Source organism: Lissotriton vulgaris, chromosome 8 (genome assembly GCF_964263255.1).
Source record: "Lissotriton vulgaris chromosome 8, aLisVul1.2, whole genome shotgun sequence".
NCBI classification, from domain to species: Eukaryota; Metazoa; Chordata; class Amphibia; order Caudata; family Salamandridae; genus Lissotriton; species Lissotriton vulgaris.
In genome coordinates, this window is record NC_141696.1 from 1,272,189,805 (window position 1) to 1,272,213,473 (window position 23,669).

At 43.9% G+C, this 23,669-nt stretch overlaps 1 protein-coding gene across 3 annotated transcripts in view; it reads right to left on the bottom strand.

Annotated features, from left to right (window-relative positions):
* The window catches only part of SGCG (sarcoglycan gamma), a 929,299-nt gene that overhangs the window by 61,163 nt on the left and 844,467 nt on the right, over positions 1–23,669 (bottom strand). For all 3 annotated transcript variants that reach the window (XM_086935198.1, XM_086935197.1, XM_086935199.1), the window contains exon 6: positions 2,223–2,295. In XM_086935198.1, the coding sequence (XP_086791324.1) occupies positions 2,223–2,295 (73 nt within the window). The remainder of the gene's footprint in view (positions 1–2,222; positions 2,296–23,669) is intronic.

The following is a 23,669-nucleotide window of genomic DNA, read 5'->3' on the forward strand; positions in this document are numbered from 1 at the left end:
ATCAGATTTGTTAGATCTTTCCCAGTTATAATCTAAAAATTGAGGGGCATATTACCAAGCAATAGCGATAATTATCACTATTGCTTGGTTAGAGACAAAAATTTATCGCCGACCTGCAGCGATTTCGCTGAAAAGTCAGCGATATTCATGCATTACCGAGCTAATGCTCTTAGCCATGTTATCCACCTCCCATTGGATAACATGGCTAAGAACTGCTCAGGACAGGTGTTAGCTTTTGGAGATATTCGCGCTTAGCGCAAATATCTCCAAAAGTTGGTAATAGGAGATAGCGATGTTAGCGACTGTTTCCAGTCACTAACATCTTGGCACGCCCACTTTGCATGTCTTTAGTGATAAATTTCTCTGACATGCAAAGGGGGGCCCAAGATGGTCGCTATCTCCTACTAGCTGTCCCTAACAGGTGTTAGCGACAGCTAGGTAATAGGGAGATAATTTTAGCTCCGCTTTCTTGGCTTTTAAAGCCAAAAAAGCGGAGATAAACCGCCTTGATAATATGCCCCTATGTACCCTGGTTTTGGGTAGGCATTTTTCCTGGGTGATGTATATCTGTACTTCATTTTTTAAGCCATCTGGCAGACATGCACTATCCAAATATATACATTTAAAGCAGTTGAAATTTCAGTGCACACTGCACTTTAAGGCGTGATCGGCTTCATGATGTGGGGCAGTGTCTCTGTTCTGCTGGGAATGACCATGGACTGCAAAGTTCGGTCAGGTCATACCAGTGGTTCAGAGCTTTGTAGATAGATGCTGGCATTCCTCCACCCTGATATTGGGTTTTACAGTTAATCTAGATGTTGAGAGTGTAGGCAACAGGTTATACAAATATGCACTCATCGCCTGATTAAATATGCAGTGCATTTTTTTTTCCAGTATCCATTGCAGTCATGAACAGTAAAATAACAGCCCTGACAATCTTGAAATGTACCTTTTTAATTTTGCTTTTTATGGCTAAAACCTGAGTTCCCAAAAAACATTAAAAAATGGTATTCTATTTTGAGAATAGGAAAGAATCTATTTACACTGTCGTAACACTGCTATATATGTGGCATACCCTCAGAGGAAGACATGACAAAAATACTAGGGATGGGCGGAATTTGCGTAGTGGCGCTAAGCAGAGCTCTGCGAAACAGTAAAAAATCTCTGAGAGCACGCAAAAGTTCTGCGAACACGAGGAATTGCATGTTCTGCCATTTCGTGATGCTTTTTTCTTGTTCGTGAATGCTGTTTGCATGCTCGGGGAGTAATATCTTGCGAACACGCATTTTGAAAGCGCAAACAAGCACAAATGTCCTCGAAGCCACGGATCGCGGAAAAAGAACAATTGTCAGGCAGTGTTCCTTGCTTCTAAAGGCATTCCAAAACTCAGGAGAGTTTGTGAAAGTACCAAAACATAATTGTTAAAGGTTATGTTCTGGTATTTCTTTAATAAACATAAGGGAATTATTTTAAGGGTACAATTAAATATATTGGTGCTTGTTGCAAGAGATATAAAATATACATTTGGTGAACACCCACAAGGTAATGACTTTGATAGAGTGACCTGGGACTCCATGTAAATGGCACACAGACTATTGTTCTTTTTCTTTTACAAGTCATTATTTTCAGGAGTGTTAGTATAGAATATTTAAGTGAAGCTACCGAAGACTACAACTAACAGAATTCACAGAAATTTGGATGAAAGTCCAGAAATTGCAAAATGATGTCTCTGACAAGGAGCCATCTGTTCACCAGCACCCGAAAGCGCTCACAAAACTCCTGATTTATATTTACTATGCTAATCTGAAGCCCGACATGTAGGTGTACTTGATGCTGATAGTGCAATATTTTGCACCAATCTGTCCTTGACTAAAGGAGAAGTGTTGGAAGCGGCGTAATGTTGGGAAATATTTTTTTAGAGCAGGAGATAAAATTTTCAAGAAAAAATTGAAATGTGTTATTTTCTCTCCTCTAAATCTAAATGTGTACACTCAATGTGAAGCTGCTTACACACATCTATGACTGCATACTGACTAACCCATCTATCTTGCAGTTAACCATGCATGCGCAACAAGCACATGGTAAGTATGTTCCTGAAGCTATTGCATGTAAAGAACTCAAGAGACAAATTATGTACATGAGCAGAAGTAAAAGAGAAGCACCCAAAGCTACCAATCTGTTCATCAAGTTCAAGTCTTACCATAACTGTTTTAAGGACTTACCGTAGCTGCTTTGAAGGGTCGCCCATAACAAGAGGCGTCTCAACAGAGTGTTCAAAAAGTGCACCTTCAGGCCCTGAAAGGCAATACAAACCACAGAATCAATTAAAATAAATACATTCTAAACAATCAGAAATCTCTGAGCAATCACACGCATGTTCACGCTACAACAGATTCAGAAACCCCCTATACATAAGCATGAAGTAAAAAAATAAATGTCTTACTTTCTATTCATCACCCATGCAACTAATTAAGACAGATGGATCAAATCATCATTGAAATGGCAGTACAATTTTTCTTTATACTTGTTCAAAAGTTGGCACCGTGGAACCAACTTGCATTTTATCAAGGCAGTCAACTTCTCTGACCCCGGTCCTTAACACCATCGATGCTCATGACGAGCTGAGCTCGTCATGAGGCACGGCGCTCAGGTGCTCATGACGAGCTCAGGTCGTCATGAGCTGTGGAACGCTCACACGCGGGGATTATTCCCCTGCTGTGCTGAGCGTTCCACGGGAATGGGTGCACCTGTGACGAGCTCAGCTTGTCATGAGCACCGGAGCGCCATGCCTCATGACGAGCTGAGCTCGTCATGTGCATGCGGGCGCTGTGCGCGCCCCCCCACACCCTCCAGCACAGCGGGGGAATTACCCCCCGCAGCGAAGGGGTTAATAAAGGATGAGGATTCATACCTATACCTGCTCCAAACCCATTCATGTTTCCAAAAGAATTCCAGGAGACAATAAGGAAGATAAAATCTCACAACTATTTCCAAGACGAATCAAGAGAACCACCATTTCTCTTCTCCAATTGTCTCAATAGGACATTAACCTAGTTTCAGCCTTTAGCATTGAACAACTAGTCAAGGGAAAAATTGTCAATAGCCAAATAGAACATTACAAAACTTATCCAGAGTATTCCAATATTACCAAAAAACTGGCTGATAAAGGAGGAGCCACAGACATCCTTAACATTAATGACTATTGGCAAGAAGCATTGCGACTTTTAAATGACAAGAGTACCTACTGACCACTCGGGAAAGACCCTACAACAGAATTAATGACCATTGTCAAAACTTGGGCCCCCATTAGGATGCCCTTCGAAAAAAGGGACCGGGATCCCGTGGGGGGTATTAAGATGTGCCCGCCACAGTGGTGTGCATATCCTGCATTTTTAGCATTGTGGCGGGCTCTCTACACCGCCCGCCACAATGCTAAAAATGCATTAATGCATTTGCATAGACAAAGTGGCAGGCACCGGGTGTTTCAAATGCAGGGGGGTACCACAGGTATCCCCCGTGTGCACCCCCCACCTCTCCTTCACTCTGGGGGCCCACACGAGGTAGAAGTTCAGGTCCCCGAGGAGGATGTAGTCCGTGGAGGTGAAGGCGTGTGTGCCGATGAAGTTGCCGAAGAAGTTGGCGATGGAGTCACTAAACTGTGGTAGGGGTCCGGGGGGTCTGTATACGAGGGTTCCTCTAAGGGTGGTTTTGGGGTCGGTGTGAATTTGGAAGTGCATGTGTTCGGCGGTGCTGAGGGTATGGTCGGTGTTGGTTGAGACTCTGATGGTGTTCCTGTGGACAATGGAGATTCCTCCTCCTATGCCATTGGTGCGGTCCCTGCGGGTGATCTTGTAGCCTTCTGGAAGGGCGATGTAGGGAGCTGAGGTGGGGTTCAGCCAGGTCTCCATCAGGAAGGGGATGTCAAGGGAGGTAGAATCGAGGAGGTCCCATAGTTTGACGGCGTGTTTGCGGCGGAGTGGGTGTTGAGGAGTATGCATCTGAGGTAGTTGGGTCCTTCGGTAGGTGGTTTGCGGGCCGATTACTGGTGAAGCTGCAGTTCCGGCAGGTGAAGGGTCCTTGGGTGCGCTTCGGGGAGACCTGGTAGCAGGTGTGTTTTCATCCAGAGTTGAGTGCGTGGAGGGTGCTGGCAACGTAGCGCTGTCGGTTGTTGTGGTGTTTGCAGGGGCCAGGGGTTCTGGCGCAGGGAGCGATCCAGGCACAGACGGGTTTGCCTTAGGTGCACCAGCTGCGCGGCCATGCAGCGGCCTCCATATAAGGTGAGAAGGGAGGGAGGAGCAGCTGGGAGCAGGTGGCCTATGGGAGAGCGCGGGGGCAGGGCCGTAGAGAAGCAGCGGCAAAAGCAAGGGTCAGAGCGGGGTGCTGGTGGCAAAAAAGGGGGCCAGGGACTGGTGACAAACAAATAGTGGAAGACAAATGGCAGAAGAAAAAACACTTAACAATACCAAGGGGCACAAAGAATAATGGGCAGTAAAATCAAGTACACAGCAGGCACTTAGGCGCGCAATGGAGCGGCGAACCTACGGCAGCATGGGGCAGAGGCACGGACACAGCAGAGGTGCTATGCGGCGTGGGGAGCGGCCTGACCAGCAAGCCTCTTGGCCATTGACTCTACCAAATTGTAACACCACTTTTGCAATTTACAGATTTGCATGTAAGTGTGGTGTTTATTATGTTTACAAGAGCCTATCAGCACTATAAAAAATGCAGATTGACTACGAGATTAGTAATACATTAAAAAAAAAGTACCATGAGGCTCTGTTTTGTATGTGAGGAATCCCATTGTTTTGGCCGAAAGGCGTCATGGACATGAGTGGGAAAATCAAATAAACATTGCACTGAGGTAATTTGGATTCTGTGCTCGGATTGGACTTTTGTTGGAGTTATGGGATATATATATATATATATATATATATATATATATACATACATACATACATACATACATATATACATCTATACTACTATTATAAAGAGAGAACTGTGTCCTTTGAGCCAGGTATACTCGAAAAGTACACCACCAATCACAACACCCAATACAGAGTTGGAAAGGGGAGGTCCAGGAGATGGACATAGGCTATACATTTGGGCAACATATACATCACAAAGGGAAAACAATATTCAGGGTAAAGTAGTTCCTTGTGGGCATTCTTCTGCTGTTAGGGAGTAGCATGGGCGTGTCAAACTAAACCTGTTGGCGGAAACATTGGCAGAGGGGCATGGTCCATACAACGTCACTCGCTTCCAGGGGCTGCGAGCTTCAGGCACACAGAGCGCAGCAGGCACACACAAAACACTGCGAGTTCAGTAACACAGAAACTCGCTGCATGAAGACAGAAACTCGCTGCAACATTGAAGCATCTATAGAAGTAAGCGATAGTGACGGTGGGCACATAAAGAGCGTGGGTGTAACTTACTGAGGGAGGTGACATAAACAGCGTGTGTGGGGGGTTTGAAAGATGTCGCCATGTGTAAGTACACGGAAAAAACATTCACATATGCCATGAATGTAGAAGTTGATGTGTATTCACTTCAGGCAGACACACTCGGCGCATCAGTTCTGTAACTACGCCTTATAAGGGGGGCGGCTTCCATCAACGGCGCAGCTTCCATCAACAAGACACGTTACGTAGGAACGCTACATTCATGGCCCGCCTATTGCTATTACATACGTCACAGTCTTCACAACGCCACGCAAAGGGTTCCCTAAGGAAAACAGACACAGACTCGACACTCCTGCTGCCCACGCTGCTGGCCACTCTGCTGAGCGTCTCCTGCAGCGGTGCTGCCCCAAGCCCCCTTCTGCCCCGGACAACATCGGGACGGGCTGCTAGTTTTTATATACATATATATATATATATCCAAACCAACGCCTCCTCCAAAGTAGAAAAAGGTACGGCACACTCCGGGGCGAAGGGTAAATGCTTTATTTAAAATTCATGCGCGTGGCGCTTGCAGTCCCTCGAAACGCTTGGGCAGACGCGTTTCAAGCCAGTCAGTGGCTCTCATCAGTGCCTTGTTCAAGGGGCTCCGCGCTCTCTGTTAGTAGAAAACTAGGTGCAGCTGAGTGGAAGCCGCTCCCTCTTGTAATGATGTCATGTTCCTCCTCCAATGGGTGTTGCGCTGGCCACTCGCGCTTACTCACTGCCAGGCAAAGGGATGCTGGTAAATGTAGTCCAAGTGGAGCGTCTGTGCAGTGACAGCGCGACCTCCCCGTATATATAAATAAATACTAATATAATAAAGAGAGAACCCAAACCTTTGAGGCGGGTAATCTCAGGAACCACAGCACCAATCACAACACCAAATACAGCATTGGAAAGGGCAGTTGCAGCAGAAGGACATAGGCTATGCAGACGCTCAACATATACATTTAAAAGGTAAAAGAACCATGCCAGCAAAGTAGTCCCTTGTGGGCGTGTCTGCGTTGTGCTGTGGGCGTGTGCTGGGGGCGTGACAAACGCTGGGGACGTGTGGTACGTCTGCCCTTCATGCCATGTCTCATATTGTGTGCTGTAGGCGTATGCTGGGGGCATGGGCATGTGCGGGCGCGGGATTACGGGGAAAAAAAGCGAGCGTTGTGCCCAATATTTCATTGTTTTTACTTCCCAGGTTCTTTACATTCCAGCTCTGGGTGTCCACCCTGCTCCCTTTAAATACCCCTGCACCCCATAATCATAACCCACCCTTACTCCTTAAAATACTCCAACACCCTTAAACACTAACCCATCTTAACCCTATAAATATACCCTGTACCCCAAAACCCAAACCTATCCCTAAACCCTAAAAATACCCCCGTACCCCAAAACCCAAACCTAGCCCTGAACCCTATAAATACCCCTGTACCTCAAAACCCAAACCTACCCTTGAACTCTAAAAATACCCCTGTACCCCAAAACCCAAACCTAGCCGTGAACCCTAAAAATACCCCTATACCCCAAAACCCAAATCTACCCCTGAACCCTAAAATACCCCTGTATCCCAAAACCCAAACCTAGCTGTGAACCCTTAAAATACCTCTGTACCCCAAAACCCAAACCTACCCCTGAACCCTAAAAATACCCCTGTACCCCAAAACCCAAACCTAGCCCTGAACCATAAAAATAACCCTGTACCCCAAAACCCAAACCTACCCCTGAACCCAGAAATACCCCTGTACCCTGAAACCCAAACCTAGCACTGAAACCGAAAAATACCCCTGTACCCCAAAACCCAAACCTAGCCCTGAACCCTTAAAATACCCCTGTACCCCAACACCCAAACCTACCCCTGAACCCTAAAAATACCCCTATAACCCAAAACCCAAACCTAGCCATGAACCCTAAAAATACCACTGTACCCTAGAACCCACACCTAGCCCTAAACCCTAAAACTACCCCTGTACCCCATAACCCAAAACTATAGCCCTTTAAATACCCAAATACCCCAAAACATATACCTCAGAACCCCTAAACATATACCCCTATACCCATACTTACCTTATCCAAACATTAAAAAAAAACATGCTTTTACCATTCATGCATTTACAACGAATTTTGTTGTAAATGTATGCGTGGTAAAAGCATATAAAATGTAATTCCATGCGTTATAACGGCATTTTGGAGTCATGGTACTTTCGTAATGAAAGTATGCAGAGTGATGGTATGCGGAAAGAAAGTTGCGGAATAATGGGTGTTTACTCTCCCCTGGTAAGTACATTGGTGGCATGGCGGCCCACATCTCCAGCAACATACTAATTTTTTTTCATCACCGATTTGAAAAATGCACAGGTCTCTCTCATTGATGGCGAGCACCGACATACACTTTTAGACACACCTCCCGCCACAAGTTCTAGAATTGCAAACTTTAGAGCTGGGGAGCTCCGTTCGAATCTCAGCATCAACTCAACATCCTGTGATTCCAGGCAAATCGCTTTGTCTCCCCGTGCCTACCACAAATGAATGTGTTCTTCTGTAATGTAAATTGTGCTTATGCCATGTTGTCAAGTTCGCGCTATATAATATTGCAAGGGAAACTCGAGTCCACACACTACTGAACGCGCACTCTTAAGTGCATCAGCACTGTGAATCGGAGCGTTTCACAGGCCTGTCACTGATAAGAAATGCTATCAAAACGAAATCCTACAGAACAATATAGTACTGGCCGGCAGCAATTCATACCCGGACAACGTTGGGACGGGCTGCTAGTATATATATATATATACATTTGAAGACACAATCCTGATGTAACCAAAAGCCTCGACGACGACGATCAGGAAACGGACCACCACGCAGTAAGATGAGTTTTAAAGTGCTTTATTCTCCACGCATTTCGACAGGGAAACCCCTGTCTTGATCACATGACATGCCGCAACCAATAAAGTGCATTTATAGAAAAATACTCCTCCCTCATCAATAGAGGTTGACAACAGACTAAGTACTATTGTATATGAATAACTGCAAGTTCAATTAATCATATGTGCAAATACAAAAAGTGTTTGTGCATGTCTTTCCGATTTCTCAAATTTAAATTCACTTGTGCAATCATGTAATAGTTGCAATTGAAAGAACAACAATAAACATAATAAGGGGCAAGTGCCCTATTAATATATAGCCGGTAAGAGGTCATGTTAAACACAAACACTAAAACAAGTAACATTATAGTCTTGTAGAGTGCTAATAAAGTGATAAAAAAATAATTAGAATTAGATTTCGAAACCATATGCAGTGCATGCTGAAATAGTAATGCATAAAAAGCAATTCCATCATTGAACTTCCTAGATGGCTAGCTACATAATTATTATTATGTTTATTTATATGCAACTTCACAGCATAGAAACCTGTGAAATTGCAGAGGCTGAACAAACTAATTCCCCAGAGTGATTCAAATGAAATTATATTCAATTAAAGTGCTAAGTGCAAAAAGTGCATAACCTATCTATTCATTTCTGAAATATCAAATTACCTGACAGTCAATGTCTTATGTCAAACAACCGGACCTAGCGAATGAATTGATGTAGATCTATCTCTAATTGATAAAAACCAATAACCATTCAACACATGATTTAAAACTACAGGCAAATGGTTCCCAACAGCCCATCCACTCCACAGACACCAGAAAAAAACTAGTAAAACCAGGAATTAGTTAAAACAGTTAAAATCCAGTAAAAATCAAGCATAAAAGGCTGTCTAAAACCATCCGCCCGCAATTAAAAATCATGCGCACAACAATCATGAATATCAAAATTATTATAAAATTCATCCTCAAAGAGCAAGAGTATAGCAGAAAATATGTAGCAGCAACTATATAACAGCAAAGAGCAGCAAAAACATTCATTATGGGGACCCAGCAAAATCAATGTCAAATATTCAGAAAAAAACATTTGGTACAATAATTCATGAAAAATCCACAAAAAATTGATAAAAAGTTTATAAAAATTCATAAAGAATTGTACAAATCTTCCCCTGTGTTCAATCCATTAGACCCTTTTGGTGTCCAATTGAACAATATATTGACTCTCCAACTGCCTTAACTTTCTTTCCCTATTCCCCCCTCTGATGGATTTTGGCACGGCATCTATCACAAAATATTTTAAGTCATTCAAATTATTTCGATGTACCAATTGGAAGTGCCGTGCCTCAGGCTAATTGGATTCAGAATTTACAATAGCCCAGATATTTTGTGGGATGTGATTGAATACTTGAAGTTTTGTGCTGCCTACATATTTTAGCTGGCAAGTACATTCTAATATGTAGACAGTATGGTCAGTTTTACATGTAAAAAATCCTTTGATTTTACATGAGTCAGGGGAAAATGCATCAGAAAATTCTGTTTTATTGACACCAAATTTACATGCCCTACAGGAGCTGCACTAAAAATCCAGTTCTATTGGAGAGCCAATTAGATTTGTCTTGCACCTCCAGACTGGATTTGACTAGGGCATCCCTCATAGAGGGAGCCCGTCTGAATGAAATGGCTGGGGATTCACCTATTTCAGGAGCTATAGTTATGTCAGATTTAAGAATAGGCCAGTTTCTGTTGATGATGCGTCTGACCGATTTATGCTGACAACTATAGGTAGTCATTAATCTGACTTGTGTTTTGTTCTCCCTTACCTCACTGCTTGGGAATGCAACACTGACGCTGGTTTCTGTGTGGGTCTCTGTTGTACTCGATTGATTATGTACTTTATTTAATGCTGCCTTCAAATCTGTCATTTTGTAGCCTCTGATCAAAAATCTCTGAACTGATTCACCTAAACAGATGCTCGAGTATTTTGCGTTACTGCATATTCTCGTAATTCTAAGAAATTCCCCATAGGGAAAACTCTTGATAAGTTGTCCGGGGTGTGCACTGGTCACATGGAGAATAGAATTTCCTGCTGTTATCTTTCTGTGTAATTTAGTATGCACAATATTGTTTTCAATATATACTTCAACATCCAGGAATTCTATCTTCTCCCTGCTGATATGAGCTGTGAATTCCAAGTTAAGAGTATTATCATTGATGACATTGACAAATCTCTGAGCTGATTCGTTAGACCCTTTCCAAATTACAAAAACATCATCTATGAATTGCCACCATTCTTTGATGTTGTTATTAAAAACACCCCCATGGACATGACGAAGGACATGCTCCTCCCACCAGCCCATATGTAAACATGCGTAGCTGGGTGAGAAGCATTCCCCTATCGCCACGCCACATAATTGCTGATGGACTTGCTTGTTGAACAAAAAATAATTGTTGGTTAGACATAGATGTATCATACTCAATAGCATCTTGTTATGCTTGTTATATTTAACATCTCTGATGGATAGAAATTGTTTGACTGCATTAAGACCATCCTCATGGTTAATACTGGTGTAAAGGGAGCTTATATCCATGGCGATGGGACAATATGTCTCATCCCACTTGATCAGTCTGAGCTTTTTCAAAAAATGACCTGTGTCCTTTATATAGGAGGGAAGATTTTCTACATGTTCTTTAAGGAAGAAGTCAACATATTTAGACATCTTCTCTAACAGTCCATGCTCCGCCGATATTATGGGACAGCCTGGTATAGGATTGGTCTGTTTGTGGAATTTAGGTATGAAATATAGGGTGGGTGTTATTGGGTGATCTGTCTTTAAAAAATTGTGTTCATCTTTATTAATGAGACCTTCCGTTTTCCACTGTGCTAATTCCTTGAAAACAAGATCTTTGACGTTTTTCAAATCATTAAAAGAAGCCATTTTATGGCATACAGGATCATTAAGATGCCTATTGGCCTCTGTCATGTATGCCTCGTGAGGCCAAAGTACAATGGTGCCCCCCTTGTCAACATTGTTAATAATTATATTCTTGTGGTCATTGATCTTTATTAATAATTTGGAATATTGCTGCTCCTTATAACTCCTATGCTTTTCATTAACCATCACTTTCCTGTTCAAAGTTTTTAATTCATCAATGATGCGATCACTAAAAATATCAATTGCATCTCGTGGCATAACTGGGACAAAGGTTGAGGGAGGACGGAACGGAGTGATTGCTGCGCTTGTACCAATAACCCCCATATCGCAAAGTTCATCCTGAGTATTACCAGGTGCACCCTCTGTATGTCCTGCCAATAAGTATGCATTTTTTACCATGGATACATCCGATACTTGTAAATGAACACTTGGAGGAGCCTCAGCCACAGCTCGGATGCCTTGCTATTTGCTTTATTTAATTTATGAAATTTCAGAAGCTTCAATTTGCGTATACATTTGAAAATATCAATACGAGACTGTACATATTTAAATCCTGATTTGGGACGAAACGAAAGTCCTAAGGCCAAGAGCTGGGTTTCAGCAGTGTCGAGATCTAACTCTGTCAAATTGATTACAGTATTGGTAATGTTAGAGTCCTCTGTTACTGTTGTTCCTGCTGTGATTTCCCCCTGCTTTTTTTCTCTCTCCAATTGCCTATTGCACCTGCGCCTCTGTTTGCGCCGCTGATTACTTTTGATTCTTTTGGCTTCTAAGGTATTCTTGGTCTTAGGGTATGTCTCCTGTCCTCTATGATAAACCCCAATTCCTCGGAAGGGGTAAAATTGCTAGCCTGTGGGGTTTCTTCATTTCCTTAGCCGCTGTTGTCTGATTCTGTGCTGCTGATTATCGAAATTGCATCAGTGTCAGAAAAAGTAATCTCATCCTGAATTAACGGTTTGGCAGATTCAAATTTCTTAAAGAATGTGAAAATCCTACCAAATTCATAGTCATTTTTGTCTCTGGCAAACTTTGCGGTCTTTGATGACACTCTCATGCTTTACCAGACGTTTTTGGATGTCATCTCTCCCTTTCTTAATAGTATCTTGTTCTTCCATTGCATCCAATTCACTATTTAATGAATCAATTTGTTTCACAATCTCTATTCTGTCAATCTCGGCATAATTAACTAAAATGCACACCATGTTCATTGAAGCGTCTAAGTTGTTAGTGGCCCATTCTTGAATCATCAGTGGGTTAGGATTCTCAAATGATGGTACAATTAAGATTCGCAGCCCCCTGGGTACTCTTCCTGCTTCTTTGTATTTTTGTAAGGACTTTATTACCCACCATTTAGTGAGTTCCGTTTTTTGGAGCTTCTCCAATTTCTTCAAAAGGACTTTGGCATCTTTATCTTTGTCCGCAGTGCTTGGTAAGGTATTGTTTTTGCACAACTTGTTGCTGTCATGTACAGTAAGGAATAGTGCGTCAGCCGCTGCCTTGGGGTCACCGAGCACGTCGGCTGCTGCCGCCATTGTAGCGGAGTTATGGTGGAGATCTGAATAAATGCACACAAGCGACCCAGTGTCGGGAATTCAGTAAAGCCCACACTCGCTTGATTAGATATAACTCTGTTTACTTTTCACCCTCATCTACTTTTGAAGAGTACACCGCTCTGACGCTGCATACGCGGCTCACCTGGAAAATGTCGGACAGCTCGGTCAGTCCTCCGACTTCACGATACCCCTGTACCTTTCCTAAGCAAGAACGCCGCAACAGCTGAATGCGTTTCACTTCCACGTGACCGAGGGGGGCTGGCTCGATTACTCCTTCCGAGTGCACCACAAAACCGCCAGAGCGGTATCCACCGTTTTGAGCCAGCAACTTGAGAAAAGGGGTCAGTTTGAAAGCGGCTACAGTAGCAAAACTGCCCAATTTCAATTTGAGAACCCAATCCTGACGTAACCAAACGCCTCGACACACACACACACACACACATATATACATATATATATATATATGTATGTATATGTATATATATATATATTCATGAAGATCATCACCTTAAGACAGAAAATCAAAGACTGCCAGTCCCATAGTGACGAAGAGACGACCCAAAAGAGTGCTGGCGCAAAGGTGGTTTATTCAAATAAAGCCAGCGCTGCCACCATGACGCGTTTCGCCTTCGAAGAGGCTTGATATATTACCTACTGGTGGTTGCCAGTAGGTAGTTAGTTAGGACCTATTTTCCATAGGAAATCCACAACGTTCTATTTCCAATAACTTTGGCGCCGGTCGACGAATCTTCGCTAAATTTTCAAAACTAGTGGGGCGCTCTGGTCCGCTCCTATCCTGAAAGTTTCAGAGTGATTATTCAAGCGGGGCAGAGAAAAAAGGGAGGTCCCAAAACGCGTTTTCCCCATGCAAGAACCCCTAGGGCCAAAATTGTAATTTTTTTTTTTTACAAATTGCCAAAATCAGAGCAGGGTGCGTGGATCCTGCTGATAAAAAAAACTGAAGCGCTGGCTCCCGCGCTTCGTTGGTAATTAGCCTCTGGGGGGCCAAGTTATGGGGTCAATGCTTTTATGTGAGCCCCGGGGACCGCCAGCCCCCGGGGCTTTAAAAAATTATGTATGGGGGGACTCACTGCCCCCCTCAGCCCCGGGGACTGCGACCCCCCGGGGCTTCAATATAAGTGAGTGGGGGGCTCAAAGGCAACCCAAGCCCTGGGACCGTCACCCCCTCCTGGAGCCTTGTCGTGGCTCTGGGGACCACCACCCCCAGGACACTGTAGTTTGCTATGGCAGGGCGGGAGCCTTGCGGCTCCCACCCTGCCATAGCAAACTTGGTTTGCATTTTGAAAGAGAGAGCAGGGAAACCTGCTCTCTCTTTCAAAATGCAAACCAAATTGCTTTTATACATGGGGATCTGCATCTTAGCAGCTCCCCATGTGGAAAAGCAATGCCGGCTCCCGCAGGAGGCGGGGAGCCAGCTGGGACGGTGGGGGATTGGGCCTTCCCCCATAGTCCCCATCAAGAGGCCAGGCCCCGGGGTATGGGGTCTCTGGGGCCATTAGTGTCCCAGAAGGGGGGCCATGCGGCTGCCCTCCCCAAAATGAAAAAAATATAAATATATATATATTTTTTAAAAGGCCGGCCCCAGGGGATGGGGTCCCCGGGGTTATAAGTGGCCTGAGGAGGTGGTCAACGCAGCCCCCCTCCAAAAGATTTAACAAAAAAATAAAGGTCATGCCCCGGGTGATGGGGTCCCCGGGGCAAATTAAGGCCTTGGGAGGGGGCCACACGGCCCCCTTTCAAATTATTTATAAAGAAAAATAAAAAAGGGGTCAGGCCCTGGGGGATGGAGTCCCCAGGGCCAAAAAAATAGGAAAAGAAGGGGGGCCACACATTCCCCCTTCTTAAAAAAATGGCATTGTGCGGAGGCCCCGCCCCCTCGCTGCAGCACTATGCAAACGCGCCCCCTGGCACGTTTGCAGATGGGGAACAAATTCCCCTTGAATACTGGGGATCCCTGGTGGCCAAGTAGCCCACCAGGAACCTCCAGTATGCGCCAGGGGGCTGCATCACAGAGAGGTGTTCTGAGGCCACGCCCCTTTTTACACCTTTCTGCAACACAGCTCTGTGGTGCTTAATGGAGGTAGCTGGTGGGCTACTTGGCCCACCAGCTTTCTTGTTTATTTCAAATTTTTAGTTTTTTGAATTTAGAGTTAGCCCAGCTTCTTGTACCTTTATGCATACTTTATCTAAAGCTGAATCATGTTTTTCTTGTGACTATCAAAAAACTGAAATATCGTCGCTGTAGTTCATACAGTTTTGTACTGGTCTTATACATTTTTTTATTATTTCTTGAAATTTCAGCTGCTGAATCATATTCCAAAATGTAATCACTTATACCTGAATAATCCTAGATGCGTTGAAAATGTTGCGATATATCTAGATTATTCATCAATTTCTAATTGGTGACAACCTTTACATAAATCTAATTTTGAAAAAACTGTGGCCCCATTAATAGTATTGATCATATCGTTTAAGTGTGGGCCTGGATAACGCTCCCTTTCAATAGCCCTGTTTGATATTCTCATTTCCACACATATTCTGATATCATTAGTTTCTTTTTTAGGAATGAAGACAATAGGAGATACCCATGGTGTTGGCCCTGTAACTTCTTCAATGATGTCTTGTTCAAGGAGCATTTTTATTTATTTTTCCACTTTTGCCTGCATATGAACTAGTACTCTTCTGGGCGTTTGTGCCATTGGCTTTATTGCTTCATTTATATGTAAAGTAATTTTATTTTCCTTAAATCTAGCTAATCCATCAAATAATTTAGGATATTCTTTAAAAACTGGGTGATATGTTACAATTCATTGCTAATAAACCCGTAAGTTGAGCAGTAACATTACTTTGTAAACATGGTCCTGGAACTTCTCCTCTTAACACATATATGTCTTCCTTACTTATTACATCTTTGTATTGTAGTGTCTCTTCAAATTTCCCAACACACAAAACAGGATGTTTAGCACCCTTTTGAAAAACACTAACATTTGGTGGGCTCAAAGTCGGTTGTTCTTTCTTTTTCATGTACTCACTTATGCACATTATGTTACATGTTGCTCCACTATCTAGAACAAATCACACCTTTTCAGATCCTACCATAATGTCTACAGACGTGTTTTGTTCAATATTTTCTCTCTTAATCATGTTATTTTGTTGGACATTACTTTCTTGCATCATATATCGTTTTTCTGATTCTACTATTTCTTCTTCAAAATCTTCTTCAATTCCTTCCATTTGTCTCACATATTTTATATCTCCACTTTTCTTTGTATTTGAATTAGTTTGTTTCCAATTGTCTCTCTTTGACCCAAATTCTTTTTTGAACTTGTATACACTTGCAAAGTGATTATTTCTTCCACATTCTTTACACTGTTGCCCCATTTCTGGGCATGTTCTCTGATGTGGAAATTGATATCCACTCCTATAACATATTTATTTTTCCTCTAATTTGTGCTTCTATCTTCTTTTTTTGGGCATTTGTCTGACTTATTTAATTGCTTTAATTCTCCCTTCTTCTATATTTGTTGCATGTTTTTCTGCTAGCATTTCTGTTTTTGCCATGCGTATTATTTCTTCTAAGTTATATGTTTTTTCTACACGTTTTTTTCAAATTTTTATTGAACTACATCCTTGTATCACTTAGTCTTATTGCTTCTTCATTACTGCATTTGTTGAATTCACAATATGTAAACAATTTTTTAATCCAGTTACAAAATTATCCACTGTCTTACCTTCTCGTTGGCATGCCATGTTAAAATTATATCTTTCGAAATCCAAATTTCTTTGTGGGTCAAATTTTGCATTTGGACATTTCATGAGCCCTTCAAAAGTATTTCTTTCATTTTACGGAAATGTGACTATTAAATCTTCCTCATCATCTCCTACTAGATTAAGTAATAAGTCTTTCGCTTGTTCATTTTCTTTTTTTCCATGCTGCCTTTAAAACATTTTCAAATCTTCTAATCCACTTTTCCCACCTTTGTGCAACATTTTCTTGTTCACTTAAATTAAATGGCATTGGTCTCCTGTATATTGTGCTTGAAATGCTTCCTATATTATCTTCTTCACTTATTATTTCTGTCCTCAGGTTTACTGTTGTTTTAACATTTGTATTTTCTGTAGTCATGTCTATTTCTTCTTTTTTTTAATGTCTCTCTCTTAAACTATTGTATAACCTCTTTGTGTATATTTATATTTGTATCTTCTTTTCTTTCTATTTTCCCTTATTTATACATCTATTCCTTCTTATTTTCTTTGTTTTTCTTGAAAATGTCATTTTCCATTGATGTATATATTGTACTCCACACAATCGTTTCCTTTCCTCTCTCTTTGTCTACTTTTCTTGCCTGACTTTAAAATGGTGCTTCGCGTGTTTCGCACATGCGCATCGCTCCATACACTCGCTTCTTTATTCCGCGCATGCGTAGCACTTTCTAAACGTGCATTGTATTGTTTCTTTTGAATCTCTTTTCTGCACGCATGCGCATTACTTTTACAGCGCTTCTTTGAATGTCTTTTATGCGCGCGTGCACATTAACTTTACACCGCATCCTTTAAAAAAAATTAATAAATAACTTTCCTCTTTATGCGCTTCCTTTAAAATAACAGTGTATTAGCTAACTGCGGTGTTTTCCTTTACTTTTTACGCGCACTCACTCAGCCTTCCGCTTACCCGAATTCTTCTGTTCCGTTCAATTTTACCTCTGGAGCACTTTCAGGCAAACACCATACCAACACGACCCTCGCTCGATCAGCTGCTTCAGGATTCCTCTGACTTTTTGCCTCCTGCCCTTCTGTTTTGCTGACTTCATTTTGGCTGGCTTTACGATTCTGGGCACTTTACCAGTGCTAGCCAGTGCTAAATTGCATATGTTCTATACTCTAAAAATGGAGACACTGATGTATCCACAGTTTGTATACCAAATATTTCTTGAAAATGCTACTAGTGGGCCTGCAGCACTGATTGTGCCACCCACTCAGTAGCCATTTAAACCTGGCTAAGGCCTGCCTTTGCAGAGTCTGAGCATGCAGTTATAAGCTGCCATTTCGACCTGCAAGTTAAACCACTTGTTATAGCCAAGCCTTCACTTTTATTGCTTATACGCCACTCCTAAGGTAGGACATAGGCACCCCCAAGCACAGGGTGCAGTGCACTTAAAAGGTAGGACATGTACTTTTGAGTTTTACATGTCCTAGTAGTGAAAAACTTCTCAATTCATTTTTCACAATGGCATGGTCAGTCTCTCCCATACGTTAACATGGGGATTGCCTTAAAACATCTTTTTAGTGTAACTTCCCAATGGGAGCAGAGAAAAATTGGAGTTTGGTGTCTCTGGTCTCATTTTAAAAACACATATTTTGGTAAACTTGGCTGTTAAATTGCAGGTCTGAAAAAGACACTTAATAACCTGGCATTTTCTTACTTTAACCATCCTGTGCCTCTGCCTGTCTCTGAATACACGTCTGTGTGACATTTGGGCTTTGTGCATTCCCTCTAGACTGTCACATAAAGGGAGCTGGGGTGTGACATTTGCATCCTGATGGTCCATTATCAGGCTGATGGGCTTCCTGCGGTTGATTCGGAAAGAGGAGCTGACACCTGCACCTGAATAGGGCTGTGCATGTCCCAATAAAAAGAACTGCATAACCACCTATAGTGCGTCTAGAGCAAGGAAAGGAAGGGCAGGGACCTTGTGAGGATCAAAAGCCTCTTTTGTGTCTCACCCACTTCAAAGACACATTTTGATTAAAAAAATGGACCTCTGACACCACCAAAACTAGTTCACTTTGGGGTCCTGAGGAGACTCTGCAACCAAGAGGAGCTGCGCTGCCAGGATGGTTTGCCACTTTATCAGTTTGCTTTGCTGTGCTAGCTTGCTGCCTGCTGATTGCTGTGCTGCCAGGGGAGACTGCCACTTTGCATCTTGCTCTGCTGTGTTGGCCTGCTGCCTTTTCAGTGAGGGAACTGAAGGCGCTCCCTACAACCTCTGACTATCAAGAACTCCAAAGGCTTGTCAAGCTTGCCTCCTGCTTAAACATCTTAGGGCTAATATTGATTTCACCATGCTTTCCCTGCACGCTCACTGAGCGCCGTCCTGCGAGGAACAAGAGTATTGTGTGCCACAGAAGTCGTCTCTGCCTGCTTGTCAGCTGGGCTCAGTGCGCCGTGAAACTAGTCCCGGTCTCCGAGGAACAAGAAACTTTGTCTGGGAGAGACTGTGCTGCATGATCGTCAGCTGGGCTCAGCACGCCATCTCCTTTGCATCCGATGGCTCACTCTTCAAGTACAGAGTGTGGCGGAGTCCCGAGGGATGGCAGTGTCGCACCACTGCCTCCATTTCCCACTTTGTGGGGAGGGTCACCAGAGCGACAGCGTCATCTTCTTCACCCATGCAGCTCGTTCCCCTTGCACAGAGGTGAATACTGTAAAGAAAGGGACCTAGCGATCCTAGTGACTGTACGGCACCCACACTCACAAAAGGCTAAGTTGGTTAGGTGCACCGGCTCTGGGGGATCATACCCCGGTTGTTTCTGGAGGATTATTTATGAGTATTTTTATCATCTAGCACTGGACATTGCGTGAAGACACCATAATTACAAGAACCGAACTGCACTGGTGCTCCAACGTGCACTGACTGCAGGCAAGTTTGGAATACCTGTGCTTGAATCAAAATTAGCGTAATAAGTCAGAAAGAAACACATCTGTTTTGAATTTATGGGATTTTTAGATGTAAGTGCCTAACATTTAGTCAGCTGTGGGATCGATATTTCTACATCTGTTTTGAAAGCCCGACAAATGCATACCTATTTTAATTAAGTGTAACTTGCAATATTTTTTTTTTGTAAGACCTTTATTATCTATTAGCATTTGTACACAGCTTGTAGCCTACAACCCCGGGGGCCGGCTGCATCATTTCACACTTTCCTTTCCGTACTGTTGGATTTACACAGCCCTTCAGCCGACAACCTTGGGTCCGGCGGCGTGATATATGAGACGTAAGCAATGCAGTCTTTTCTTGCTAAGGATTAATTATTGTCCTACATTTTCTAATAGAATATACATGAACACATTTTTTTTTTTTTTTTTTTTTTAAATAGGTGGAAATAACGATATCCAAACATTAACTTTGGCAGGTTCGACGGAGTTCACATCACTCTTAACTCAATTTTACATTTGATCACATTCTTGTTAACACTGGCCGCACCAGGGGCTGCATATTAGATCTTCCGCATCAATTGTGGTTAAGCGTGGTCATTACCACTCTCCTCTATCCAATAGACTGTCTCAATCTTCCTCCCCCTCGTCATCTGAACTAGTGATGTCATCTTCAGGCAATGGGTCACACAGGTCACCCCTATATACATTCCAAGGCGTCCAGATCTTATTCCACTTGCGTGGACTTGCACTTATCGTATAGACCACTTTCTCTACCAGCATCAGCACATCCATATTTCTACACCAGTGCGCCAGAGTCGGAGGGTCTGCCGCTCCCCATTTCTGCGCTATGTCTCTCTTAGCGACCATAATGCCTATCGTGCCCCAGAGTTGACCGTGGGGTGAGAGATCGTTTCGTCCCATATATTCAACAGACATTTGCGGGGCTCAGGCGGGAGAGAGACCTCTAGTGCTTGTGAGATAGTACGCATTACCTGCCTCCAGTATTCTTGTATTTTCGGGCATTCCCAAATAGTGTGCAAAAAAGTACCTTCCTCCCCACACCCTCGGAGACAGTATGGATGTTGCGCCCGTGGAGCTTGTGTAATGTGGTCCTGGTGTAATATATCCGATGCAGTATCTTAAGCTGCACAAGACGGAACTTAGCCGAAATGCCCACCTCTTTTGTGGATGCTAGCGCCTCATTCCACTCCGAGTCATCCATGTCGCCCGGTTCATCCACCCACCTCTCTCTCAGTTTGCATTTAGGGTCCGGTAGGTTATTGATCAGCTTGCGATATGTGCGGGATGTGGCGCTGTGCTGCATATATTCTGTAAGCAGTCGGTCTTCCATCGGGGAGGCTTCAGGGACCTCTGTATCTGCCTGTATTGCTGCCAGCAATGCATGTCTAACTTGTATGTATCTGTAAATTTCATTTGGGCCTAGGTCGCATTGCTGCTGGAGCTGGGGGAATGGAACCACTGTCCCCTCAACCCACAAGTCACCCACTGTCGATATGCCTATGTTGTCCCACTGCGTAAAGCCCTTACTCCGCCTTAAATGCCCCAGCGCCTTGGTATCCCACAATGGAGTTTGCTTCGTGAAAACGCCTTTCCATTTAAGCTTTGCCTGCGCTGAGTACCATATATCTACTGTGTGTTTCGTGGGTCCTATCAGTGTCGCTGCCAACCCTTTGTGGTAAAGCGTCGCCAGTAAACTGCGGGTACCTAGCTGTGCTCTGTCGGCCCTGTAGGCTGGGTTGTCCTGGGACACATGTATCCATTGGTTAATGGTCTTAAGCTGCGTCGCCCAGTAGTACATCTGCAAGTTTGGCAACGCAATCCCTCCCTCATACCAGCTCCAGTTTAGCTTTGTATGTGCTATACGTGCAGGGCGGTCCCCCCATTGTATGCAGGAGACCATGGCTGTCACCTGTTGAAAGTAGCGCGGTGACACCACGTATGGTGTGTTTTCAAGTGCGTAGAGGAAGCGTGGCAATGCCATCATCTTATATAGCTCCGCTCTCCCCAACAGCATTAAAGGCAGATTTTCCCAATGTTGCACGTCTTGCCGCAGGTGGTCTAACGGCGGCTTCAAATTTTTGTTATAGAACTCGGTCGAGTTCTTAGTAATATGTATGCCGAGATATTTAAAGGAGTCCTCTGCCACTTCTAGTTGGGAACCAGCGGGCAGGATTGGTTCCGGTCCGTGCAGAACATAAATCACTGATTTCATCCAATTTATCATGTAGCCCAACGCTGCTCCATGGGTATCACAAAGCACAAGGAGCTCCGGTATTCCACGCTCTGGTTCCATCAAATAAACCAGCATGTCATCTGCGTAGAGGGAGACTCTATCCTCCCAACCCTCCCCCATCTGATTCCTTTTAACATCGGGGTAGCTCTAATCAAAGTCGCCAGTGGTTCCAGTACCAGGGCAAACAACAAGGGGGACAGGGGGCACCCCTGAGGAGTCCCCTGGGCAAGTTGTATTGTGTGCGAGATGTGACCATTCGCCGTTACGTGTGCCATCGGGTTCGTGTATAGAAGTTGTATCCAGGATATAAATTTAGGGCCGAATCCCATATGTGAAAGTACCGCAAAGAGATATTTCCATTCGACCATTTCGATCGCCTTTCTAGCGTCTAAGGATAGTATCACAGCTGATTCCGTCAGTTGCGATGCTCATGCTAACGCCCCATGGACTCGACGAAGATTCAGGGCGGTATTTCTGTTTGATCCGGGTGGATCAGTTGTGGGAGGTAGGACATTAATCTAGTAGCCAACAGTTTCGCCAAAATTTTTGCTTCCGCATTTTGGAGAGATATGGAGCGATATGAGGTGCAGTCTGTTGGTGGTTTTACGGGCTTCGGGAGTGCCACGATTGTAGCCGTATGTTGGTCTAGTGGGAGTTTAGCAAGCTCTAAACTCTCCGTATACATTGCCAGCAGTGGCGCGCTCAATGTCTCAGACATTAACTTGTACCATTCAATGAGGATTCCATTGGGGCCCAGCGCCTTTCCGGATTTCACTGCATTGATGGCCAATTGTATTTCAGCAGTCGTGAGGGCGGCCTCTAGCTCCTCTGCTGCCTCCGCCGTAAGTGTTCGAGTCAGTATGTGGTTGAGGGAGTCTATTGCTTCCTCTTTCGTCACTGCTCTGTTTGGTGTATATACTGCCTGGAAGTATTCTGCTAACGTGTTGACTATATCCTCAGGGCTCGATCTAAGTGACCCGTCCGAGGCGTGTAGTTGTAGTATACCTTTATTTCCTCCCCCTTTCTTGTCTAGCCAGGCTAGCATTGTCCCTGCTTTATCCCCTACGTCATATATTCTGTGTGTAGTTGATGCAATGCTATCAATGGTCCACCGTTGCAGATGGTCCCAGTGTCGCTGTTGACATAACTGCAGTGTGTGCAGGGACTCCAGAGTAGGGTCCGCCATGTGTGCCGTATTTGCTGCGCGTAGTGCTAGTTCTAACTCTGTCAATTCTCGCTGCTGCACTCGTTTGTGCACCGCTATGGATGCTATGGCTTGTCAGGGCTGTCTTGTATGCCTCCCAAAGGACTGAGGGAGACGTTACTGATGCCGTTTTCTCAGCAAAATAATACCTCGTCACTTTCTGCAGGTCCTTACGAATTGGGGGGACCTTACGATATCCCGGGTATATCGGGTATATTCTCTTGCGAGTCTTCTCTCGACAGAACAGAGATAAGATCATCGGGGAGTGATCTGATATTCCCCTGGGATCAATGCCTATATTGTCAATAGTCAGCGCTCCGTTACTCAGCATCAGGAAATAGTCAATGCGCGATAAGTGTATTGTTGCAAGGTAGGGTGTATGTGCCTCCATATGTCTGTCAGTCCCAGTGCCTCTAGGAAACTGCTGAACCGAGAGGGCCCAGGTGCCTGTGGCCGAACAGGGAACCTATCTACCGCTTCATTAGTCGTTGTGTTAAAATCCCCACCTATGATGTTTCCCTGCTGGCAGATCTAATAGGAACTTCCCCAGTGCAGGTAGAGTGAACGAGTGGAGTGCTGGCGGTATGTAAACTGACACTATGTTCAGCGGCTTGCCCTCCCACTGTCCCTGGATGGCCGCAAAACGTCCCTGGTCATCTGTTTTAATGTTTAGGACTATGAAGGGGAATGCCTTCCGCACTAGGATACCTGTCCCTCTCGAGCCCAATGTGAATTCCGAGTGTACTGCCATTTT